This window comes from Poecilia formosa, unplaced genomic scaffold (assembly GCF_000485575.1).
Source record: "Poecilia formosa unplaced genomic scaffold, Poecilia_formosa-5.1.2 Scaffold142, whole genome shotgun sequence".
Lineage (NCBI taxonomy): Eukaryota > Metazoa > Chordata > Actinopteri > Cyprinodontiformes > Poeciliidae > Poecilia > Poecilia formosa.
In genome coordinates, this window is record NW_006800081.1 from 1,398,522 (window position 1) to 1,410,050 (window position 11,529).

Sequence of the window (11,529 nt, forward strand, 5' to 3'; positions counted from 1 at the left end):
TATTGAAGTCTCTTTTTAAGTAAAGCTTAAAGATTTACTTCAGATTTGAATTCCTGTAAGCACTTTGAACTGCCCTGTGTGTTAATGGTGCTGTACAAATAAACTTGTCTTGCCTGTTAAAGTTAGATATAAAAGGTGCATCTTCTCTGTGTTTGTATCAACCTATAATATATAATACTACATTTTCTAGATAATGCGATACTGTTTTTGACCCAATAATACAGCCACTGATAATAATGTGAGAAGGTTTTAATCTACATGGTGGTTAAAACTGAGCAAAAACATCTAGGTCACATGACCACTTCTGTTTCCATTATAACTTGTAGCACTGTCTCATCTACCAACCAAACACACTTTGTATTTTTTTTTTAATAAAGCAGTTCATGCATGATTTTATAAATGTACTGTAGATATCTGAGAAAATATCAACCTCCGAGTGTCCATCATCTATTCCATCTTCTTCACCTTTTGTACTTCCACAAGACAAATCGGCACTTGTATTATCTCCTTTCTCTAATCATCTGTCTAGGTTATATGCACAATTACTAATCTATTTCCATCTAGTGAATTTGCTTCATTTTTGCCCTCTTCGTACCTTTTTGCGGTACCTTTAAGGGAAGTCTTGTTTGCCTAGAGTGTGCTGACTGCGTTCATGTACAGCTAAGGTCAAATGGGGAGTGTATTTGCCTTCAGGCTCAATCATGGCCCATTATTCACAGTTCATTGTGAATTCCACCCACGATGAACTGAGGGTGGAATTTGCTAGTGGTTGCCTGTTTTATGACCAGTTAAACCATTATTGATTACATTGTGGATGCGCCAACATTGCCCTTTTTACCAGTTGAAAAAAAGTAAATTTTTCTTTTGCTTGGATTTGACTGTGAAAGACTCGTTTTGTTGAAATCGTTAAGAAGGGAGGTTCTGTTGAACATGATCCCAGAGTTTACGCCTTCCAGTCATATTCTTTTGATTAAATTAACTACATTAAATATGATTCATTATATAAAATATAAGATGTAGGTAAATTGTTGTTAAAATAAGGTTGCTGTGGACACTTATAATGGAGTGACTGTAACTAAAAAGTCACAAACTGAAGCTCTAATCAGCACTAGGCTCATAAATCACCTGCCCATAAAAAACGATGTTTGCTAAGGTGTGTCATGGTGCAGATACACTAAAACACAGAGCAGCTATTGGTTTTGCGTTTGCTTTGTCATTGTAAGTTTGTTTATGATGTGCACTAAAATTAAAGGCTGGGCGGAAAAATGTGTCATGCAAACCTGGAAAGAGGAGGGATTAGTTTTTAGCTTTTGCTCTTGCAGCTAATTTCCTTTTGGATTCTCCATATATTTTTGGAAAGCACATGTGCGGGCCATAAAAGAAAGAGGGAGGTTGTAAGTGAAAATGAATGCAAGTGGCAAACTACAAAAAAACTATTTGCTACAGATCTCAAGTCTGCTATAATTCTCACTACTGATAGTCTTAGATGGAGATCAGTGTTGCTGTGGTAACTGACATGCCTCTTTCACATACTGGACACAAACCTCGCTATGATTTTATAGGTGCTGTGGCGTCATTGTGCATAAAGCCACACCCAAAACTGATGCATCCCACACACCTACAAACCCACAAACTATTAGTTACTTAGAATACTGGGGATTTTTTTTTTTTTTTTTTTTTTTATGATGACACCCTGGGATATAATATGGTTGAGATGATATTTTAAAATATATCTAGCAATTTGCTTCAATTTAACTCAAATGTTTTTAAATTAACCTGAATCTTACCAAAATTTGACAGCATTGCTTAATGATGGGAATTTTGTATGTTTTTTTTTTTTTTTTTTTACTTTTCATCATATTGCAATGTTATTCCCTCATCAACTACAATTAAGGACTGTTTACCATGGAAAAACCAGTTTGACAAACTATAGCACAGAGAGAGGTGTCTCTGTTGATTCTGGAACATGCTTATTTATTTCAAACTTGCTTCTGTCCAACAATCTTTAAACGACTCAAGATACTTCAGTCCATTTTCAAAAAGACCAATGAACTGAACTAAAAGCAAGTGTGCATACAGGTCAATTAGGTTCCAAATATTATCAACAGAAAGTAGATGTCATAGGCTCAGAAAGTTATTTTTAGGAGAAAAGTCAAATATTTTCCTCCATCTTGCAGTGACCTGTTTTGAAATTTAAAACCTCCTTCAACAATTTGAGAGCTTTAATTTTTTGTGGTGACAAAGGATAAATGTTATTCACCTCACCGAGTTAGGATTGCCTTAAAATGACTTTGCCTTTGTTTCAAAGCAACAGCACAGCGGCTGCTATCATTGTCATGAACACAACAGCAGCCTACACCTTGTCTTTGTCCTAGATATGAACTGTGAATTTAGTTTGCATCAGAGACCAAAGTCCAGCAAATATTGTGGAGCTCACTTAGTAACACCCATCCAGCATCCAATCACTAGCTTGAAACAGGTACAATAAAACAGTACAGATAAGCTTAGGATGCTCTGCTACATTGAACTCTACACCTGTGTTTCTGTTCCAAAGACAACACCTGTTGGAAGGTTTGCTGTTGGAAGGTTTGCGTTCATGGATGTCTTCATCGAGATCAGGCTGCAAAATCTGGGCATTGCTGGACGGCACCCCAAAGGGAAAACTGACTGAAAAAAGTCAGGGATTTTCATTTGGTTGGACAGATTCCTCCTGGAGCAGCCATGGTCTACATGAATTTGAAATCCATCACCCAGCCTGTGGGCATCTTACGAATACTGGCAGTCATTTTCACCTGCATAAGTTTCAGCCTGGCAGCCTCAGTGACTCCTGACTCCTCGCCGTACTGGGGATGGTGCATCTTCACCTGGGTCTTCTGCTGCTTCTTCACCCTTCTCATCCTCATCCTGGAGTTCACCACCATCAGCACCAAAGTGCCTTTTGCCTGGGAGGACTTCACTGGTGCCTTTGCTATTCTGTCAAGTGTAATGTGCCTGTTCGCCGCCATCATGTACCCCACCTTTTTCGCCTGCAACACGTGTTACCGCCAGATTGGAGCCTCCGTGGTGTCCTGGGTTTGTATTGCGGTGTACGTGGCCGAGGTGGTCCTGACACGCCTTCGCCCAACTGGACAGGACAGTGGATTTCTCTCCACGCCGCCGGGAATAATGAAGATGCTGGAGAGCTTCTTCGCGTGTCTCATCTTCCTGTCATTGGAAAATGACCACTACTCGGGTCATCAGTACGCCACAGGACTGAACTGGTGTATAGCTGTGTACTCTCTGTGTTTCATTTTAGCCATCACCATAATCCTCCTCACTCTTGGAAATATTACTGCCTATGTTCCTTTCCCTTTTGACAAGGTTGTGATTGTCTGTAATGTTTTGGCAGCTGTGATGTACCTGACAGCCATGGTTATGTGGCCACTGTATTCGTTTCACAACAATAAGAGACCAGCGACCTGTGGCCGCCTCTGTCCCTGGGATAAATTGGTTCTGATCACAGTCATGACAATCTTCAACTCTATTGTGTACGTGCTGGACTCAATCTACTCCATACTTCTTGTCTTTTTTCTCAGAAATGAATGAGTTGCTGTTCATCAGACTAATACAGCGGGACTTGTACTTTAAGTAGTCTTTTCTGAACAACAAAAAAGACTATTTCTGTGCCAATAGTTGGTTGCTGATCAACTTTTGCTTATCGAACAGATATATATTTAATGGAAAAGATTACCCCGTTGGTTAAACAACACAGCCAAGAAAGACAATTGGTTAAACATTAGAGATGTGATATCATTGTAGTAAAATGACAAATAGCTGTGTGAAACGTTGAATCATGAGGGTAATGAAACAGGCATAACAAGCACTCATACTTTAATTTTATTGTCAAACATTTACTGTCGTTAATGTCAAACTGTGCCAAGTCAGGGTGAAACTACTGTCTGAGATTAATAAACATTTATACATGCCTGAATCACTGCATGGTACTGTCTTGCATTTCTAGTGCAAACAAGGATGCACAATATTAAGATTTGTACTAAAACTAGCAAAACATTTCTGCTCCTCTGATTTTGTAGCATATGTAATTAAGTTTTCAGTTAATCCAGGTTGTAAAGGGTTAATGGACATACCAAAAAATAAATAAAATTGTGAATTAACATTGTAACTTCAAGATATAACACTGATAGCGATTAGCTCTCCTCAGCCTTCCAATAGCTTGAAGTGACTGACATGACCAGAGAGTTGGACTTATTTTCTCATTAGTTTAGATTTGGTCACTTCAGGGCAGTGACAGACTAGATCCTGGCACGTCATCTTCTGTGGGCCACATCTACACTTTCAAATGTCCTTGACAGTCTAGTGTGAAAGTCGGAAAACAAATTGGTGAATCTGTACACAAATTTGAACATGCTGCTTTACTATAAATGTTGTTGCAACCAGGCTCAGACAAGGTAAACAGAGAGATGTGGGTTATTCTAAAAAAAAATGCCAGCTCGGGTATAAAGTGTCTTTACTCCACTACATGGATCCAAGTATTCATTGACAGAAGTGAAAGTGCTGTACTCAGTTTGGAACAAACAGGGTCAGTCTTGTTAGGTTTTACAACTTCAACTTATCAGACATTTGTTTCTATAGAGAATGTAGGGCATACCTGGATATTATGTGCATTTATGTGTGTGTCTTTTAGATCTATATATATATACATACAACCTTTGAGTATGTTATACCAAATGGACCACAGAAATTATTCATTGTGTCAAAAAATGTCATATTTTCTGTTTTTACAGATTTTTTCATTCAAGTTTTTAAACTAAATGAAGGATTTTTGTGTATTTGTTGTGTTTAGACCCCCATTTAAAAGATACTTTTTAAGTGGGGAACATGCATTGCAAATTGATTTACCTTTTTTATTTATATGGCGAACCAACCGGACATTGTGGTGGTGGATAAAGAACAGAGGAAAGCCGTTGTGGTGGATGTAGCAATACCAAGTGACCACAACAGCAGGAAAAAAAAAATTATATATATATATATAATACAACATTAAATGTTTTGCATTACCCAATTTGAAGGTATTTTTTTAATTAACTGTAGATTTACCATCATGATATGGAAAACATTTATTCAGGCTTTTCACAAAGAAATAATTGTTCAGATTCACTACTGCTGCAGGCTTGAAAAAAGAGCTTAATGACTTTATTGTTATTTAAAGGGTTAAAGTCTCAAAAACTCATGAGTCACTCACACCAACCCATCAGTTACCAGGTTTAAAATAAATTAACTTTCTATATTGAGTCTAGTGGGTGTAAATTGTTTTTATTTCTTAATCAATTAAGTTATCATGTTAAAATTGTTTTTTTTTTATTAAAGAAATCCCTAAGGTAGCAAATATTTTTCACAAAACACTCTATTAACTTTTTTTTGATAATTGATCATATTTTTTGATATATTTTTTTTTATTAGCATTTATGACTGGAATATCTGTGTGCAAAGACACCAGTAGGTACAGAAAAATATCTCAGCCAAGGAAAGATGGGAAAAGTCAGACTCAAAAAGAGAAAATTATGCAACAAGGAAGAGAACAAAAACACAGAGCTGGCATTCCAGACTGAAACCATCTGTGGGAAAAGTAGAAAAGCAAATCCCTTAATCAGAAAGCAGCTGCAGCTTATTGAGACGAGTCTTTTAAAAGGCATTTTTCCCTTTCAGCTCCCCTTTTTCGTTCCATAGTTATTTTTTCAGGCAAGGCTGAAAAGAAGGAAAATATGACTTCAATTACTTCTGTTCTTTTTTCACCGATTGAAAACTTTAAAAGACGTCATCAAAATCAGACTCCTAATCCCTCTGCTATTGTGTCACCTGGTATTTCAATCTGTGTGAGTGAACTCGGGTCAAATAGAGCAGCTGAAGCGTGAAAAGGTTGCTGTTCTTCTCATGTCGGTCTGACAATGAACGCATTTATGCGAAAAGACTATAAATGGTTAGAAAACTATGGACAACAAACTCAAACCTGATTTAAATTACAAAGGGAACAATTCAATTCAACACTTTGCGTTTTGAAATTCACATCTTCCTGGATGAACTGGAACAATAGCTAAAAGAACAGTCTGTGAAACAGAAAGTAAGTAGATTAAAAAAATAAAAAATAGACACATGGCCTGTCTCATTGCAAATCAACTCAGTATGATTTGATTGGTAGAGTTAATTTTCAATTGTTGCCACAGATTCTTCGTCAAATTTGAATCTTACCATGACTGGGTCGTTATAACATATAAAGATTCTTTGATCAATTTTTTCACCTTTATTTTTTTACTGGAAACTTCATTAAGTATTTTTAAAAATATGGAGTATACTAAAAAGCACGGCGAAGGATTTCAAAAACAGGATTAGATGTCATCTGTTCATCTGTTTTCAATGTTTTCAGATGTAGTTTTATCTATTACATAATACTGATTGCATTTAATACATACATACATCTTCCTCTTCAATTGGGAAGAAAATGTATGTATACAAACATTTTACAAGAATAAAAGTAAATTTGTCACATGAAAACTTTTACTCAATATTATAATGTCAGTTCTGTCAAACAATAAAGCCTCGTAGTTTAATCTCTCATAAACGAAGTCCTAAAGCACTGCATATTTATGTGCTTCCTGTTTAGCAGCGACTATTACTTTGTAATGGACGCAAATTGTTTTCTCAGAAAAGTTCAAATTTCAATCTGATAAGCTCAGATAGTATGCTCTTTTACAACAGGAGGATCCTCAGCTAAAATATAATATATATATATAGCCAACTTTTGGAGAACTAAGTTTGGTTATCTGTTTAAACATAAATGTGGTTCCTCTCTTCAGTATGTTTAACTCTACAGCTTAGTCCGCTTCTGTCAGAGTTGGTGCGTTTTTCATGACTCGTTTTTCAAAAAGACACTTTGAAAGACGTGATTCATAAAGTTTCATCTGTAAGATAGACTCAGTCGATTACAAAGATTATCTCGTTTTGTCGAATATCCACAGCCGCAGTTTTTACAGTCTCTTCAAAATCTCAAAAATCTGTTTCTGAGAACTTAATTGTGAACAGCATCATCTTATCTCAGATGTATTTCCAAGGCGCTTGCAGATCTAAATGAACTTATAGCCCCCAACCCAGCAGGTTCTGAACAGGAGGTGTCCAGAACAGATGACCAAACCATCGGAGAAGTCGTGAAATTCCCCCAAATATGAATGACCCTGACTTCAGCTGCTTCTGTCAGAATCTTGATCTTTCTATCAGAATTCATATCTCCTGGCTAAAGATAAAGATAGATAAAGGAGAGGATAGAAATCCAGACGGACCAGTAAACAGACAACTTTTCAGCTTAGCTTCTCATCATTACAGATAACAACAACGCCCTCATTACTGCAAACAGAAGCTCAATTCTGTGTATCCACCTCCTACTCCTTCCTATTAGATGACTTCCTACTAGGACGCCACTGTTCGATGCAGAGAAATTCAAATATCACCTATCTTAATTGTCTTATACTGAATATTATGGAACAATGCCTGAATAAATCAGACACTCACCTTGAATGAATGAGATTTAAGCGTATGTGTGGTTAACATTTTTTGAGGTTAACCGCATTCAGCTGCTGAAACTCACCTTCAGGTCAATCTGACACACTCAAATTTTATCCGCTGAACAGATTTGCACATAATCTCTATGTCTATAAAAAGATATGTCATTTCTGTCAACCTACATGCTGGAGGTTGAAGTGACTTGTGCCTTTCGTGGTAATGCCTGTGGCAGACTACAGCTCCATCTGGAGTCTTTCTGGGGACAAACAGCCTTGTCACTTGTTTCAGGCAAAATTGCGGCAAAAGTAAATCCATAGGATTTTACTTATAAAAGAGATGCAACAATTTATTTTATGCATTGCAGTTTTGACATACGCAGCACCTTTGCAAATTATTCATATGCATCAAACTTTTTTTTTTTTTGCTTTTTTATCAAGAAAAAAATTATTTTATGCAGTAGACATAAACAAAGTGGTGCATAAAATGATGTGAAGGGCTTTACAGAGCCTTCTTTTTGCTTCAGGTGACTGGTTTTCAGTCTTCCAGATTTGTGCGGACTAAAACTCCTGCTACCCTTGTCAGAAATACCTCAAACTCAGCCAGATTGAGCAATTTCAAACTTCACATGCATTTTGCAAGTAAGACAAGGTTACATTTTTGTCTTATCTGACCAGAGCGCCTTCATTCAAATTATAAATAGAACACAACTTCCCTTTAAAAATGTGTTCAATATGAAATGGAGGTCAGATCTGCAGCGTGAGCACATTTATTTTCCACAGATTTGTGGAAAATAAATGTGCTAAGGAGATGCAGTGATGCGGATCACTGCGTGTCTTTACTATGGATCTCTTTGCTGCTTCATTGTGCATGGCTAATAAGTCAAGGCATTGTTATTTGATTGGCAGCCAGGGCAGCCAATCTTGTCTTGAAATTATAAATTGTGGCACATAGCGCTGAGACAAAGTGTTGTGTAAACACTTGACACATCCATATTTGACAGGGATGTGTAATTATCAGATAGACTATGCAGGCACACAGACTGAGTGATTGTATTTGCTACCCATGGCTGCTTTTATAGCCTTTGACCTCAAGATGCGGTGTTAGCCAAGCAGTCGCCGCCGTAGGCGTCCTTCATTTCTTACTCTTCCATTAAAATCTCCGTCTTTGTTTTATTTACTATCAAAAGGTGGAGTATCGATTTTGCTGGATCGAGACCTCTCTGTTTCAGATACACACACAAACACAACTCGGACTAGATTTAACTGGACAGCGATCGATCCCAGCCAGCTTCAAGCTGTCAGTGGCAGACACCACTTTGATATGATCGCAGAACCCAAAGATAGGCGGCTCGATTTAGAAACGGAGGACATACCAATCGCTTTGAGCCACGGTGACTCATCTGAGTAAGATCAGAGAGCATGAGAAACAGAGAAAGGCCGTTGTTTGCAAATTTGGCCAGAGCAACTTTCTGAACCTGTCTGTCAAGTCGATTAGAAATTATAAAATCGATGCTCGTCTCTTTAAAGCTTTAAAATGTCTCCACACACCAATTCCCCAAATTCAAAAGTAGGTGTGCAGCGTTCTAGTTGACAGCAAAAACTCTTGCAATAGAGCAGGTATTTCAACATGTCATTTTCACAATAAAAAATTAACTGTGGAAAAGAAAAAGAACAGCAAACAGAGATGAGCATGTGTGCCCTCCCTAAACTCTGCTTATTACAATCTAATTACAATCTGATGTGTGGTGTTTCCCATCTACAACGACTTGCACACACAGGTAGTAAACCTGATTTATTTTCATGGTCGGTGGAAATTAGATCACTTTTGCAAATCCAATAAGTATGTAAACACAGCAACATAAAATCATATGGGTTGCACAATATCAAAGGAAAAGGCAGGGGAAATTTACATTTTCAAAATAGAAAGAAAAAGTGAGTTTCTATTAAATATTTTTCATTTAAAAATTACTACAAATCTGTGTTAACAATCTTAAACTGTAATATTTTAGATTTATGTCAATAAGTGGGCAGGTGAGTGGGATTTGCTCCAGTTGCATTGACAGGATTAGCGTTACTCCAAAGAAATGCAACAACCTCAAAACTTGAGCTGTACATCTGAGGCAGAAGGAGATCAGGACTCAGCCTGGGACAATTTCCTGATCTTCAGATATACTTGGAGTATGCTGCTGAAAACTGTGACTGAAAACATACCTAATTACTCAATGTCAACACTTGGCATTGTCCAGTGATGTTTCTCTAAGGAAGCACATCAGAATGCATGACAAACAGGAATTTGATCAACTTTAGAGAAATACTCATATTTTCTTTTTGAAAAAAAAAAAAATTATATCAAGAGTGTATTGCAGTTCATGTTTTAATGTTTGCTTAGTTACATTAATATTTAAAATTAAGGACTGTTGTGTCCTTTCTATTTTTGTAATGGTCAATGATAATTACTAGTGATAGCAAGCATGATGCATCAGATGACTTCAAATAGGATAACAATGTGGTTTTTTTTATTTTTACATTAAAAATGTATTAAAGTTTACATAGAAAGAGAAATGTAGGTTTGAGGGCTGAGAGTGAAGATTGCATTTAGCAAATTAGGATATTTGCTCCAATGTATTTTTGTACAAGTATGATAGGTCTATAGTGGTAAAGAATAAACAGAGCCAAAATGCAAAGATCTTGATTTTCCCACCTACCAGCGGAAATTAAACTCATTAGATCTGCAATCATGATCACAAGGAAGTTGAACTGGCTGCTCTGTATTCAAAGGAATAAGCTGGAGGAACCAGGAGCTTGCTAGAGGTATAAGTTATCCTTCCTGATCTGGGAACAACTTTGGATCCCCCAGAGTGTGGTTTCATTATGTCAAATTAAAAAAAAACAGTGGATGAATAAAGAAACTCTCCAAAACCAGCAAACAGACTTGATTGATCAAGTTAGAGGATCAGATTTTGTCCATTTCTGGGGTCTCTGTAGTTCTCTACAAGTCCAAAATAAAACACATGCTGTGTGCCCACATGTGCAGCAGCCTGGTGCTAACTCTGCATTGACAGAGACGAGCGCAACATAAAACTAATGACTTGAGCTCAGACTACTACCATCAAATCCCCATCCATCTGTTCTCACAATTCACCCTCTTTTCTCTTTTCTTCCCAAACACCTCCAGGAGGACTCTGACTCGTCCATTTAGATCTGACTAGATCAATACAAGAGGGAAAGGTGTATATTTTTGTTGGTGGTTGGGTTTGAAATGAGAAGAGGAAAGAAATGAACTTATTGTCATTTAATTTGCACCAACAACTGGTGTTTGGAGGTGTCGACAACAAGAGGTGGGCGGGACTGTTTCATGCAAACGCTGTGTGACGTTTTCCCCACTTAAATAGACAGAGTTCCCGCTGCGCAGAGGCTTTCCCATCTTCGCAGGAGCGTGCTGGATTCTTCCTACGGACGAACTTTGAATCAGTGACTAAAGAAAGTTAATAATCTGAGCATGGGCATCAGTATGGATGTTAGAGCACGAAGATTTAAAGATAAATAGAGAAAACTTGGATAACAAGTGGTGTTTGTATCAAGGATCGGGGGAGAAGCGGAGTGAGAGTGAACAGTCCCATCACCGCCTGAGCGTTGGAGACGCAGGAGCGCACAGGTAGGCTGGATGTCCATCTGCACAGCATGTCAAAATACCTGGAAGTGAAATCACAAATTGTATGTAGGCCCTGAACATCTTCAGTGTGAATCTCACAGCGAATCCAATTCCGACATTTACTTGTGGATCTTTGCGCATTATAAACATAAGAAATTTGCCGTGGGATTGGAGGTAATTAAATTGAATAAAAATCTTATGCGCTTTGTTTACAGATGCTCTGTCTTTAGTTTCCATAATCTGTGACTAACAGGGTTAATTTTAGATATTTTTGACTAATTTTGTCTCAATTAAATATTTATCCCACGCTAAGGAGTTTGCGCTTTG

At 37.4% G+C, this 11,529-nt stretch overlaps 2 protein-coding genes across 2 annotated transcripts in view; both read left to right on the forward strand.

The window, feature by feature from the left end:
• The first annotated feature begins 2,533 nt into the window (after positions 1-2,533).
• Positions 2,534-4,259, forward strand: LOC103145466 (myeloid-associated differentiation marker homolog). The gene has a single exon (XM_007562915.2). The coding sequence runs from the start codon at positions 2,722-2,724 to the stop codon at positions 3,583-3,585; it is 864 nt and encodes a 287-aa protein (XP_007562977.1). The 5' UTR covers positions 2,534-2,721; the 3' UTR covers positions 3,586-4,259.
• A 6,686-nt stretch (positions 4,260-10,945) lies between these two features.
• Positions 10,946-11,529, forward strand: part of LOC103145467 (somatostatin receptor type 5-like) — an 8,141-nt gene continuing 7,557 nt past the window's right edge. The window contains exon 1 of the mRNA XM_007562918.2: positions 10,946-11,205. The gene's annotated coding sequence lies outside the window, so the exon portion shown is untranslated. The remainder of the gene's footprint in view (positions 11,206-11,529) is intronic.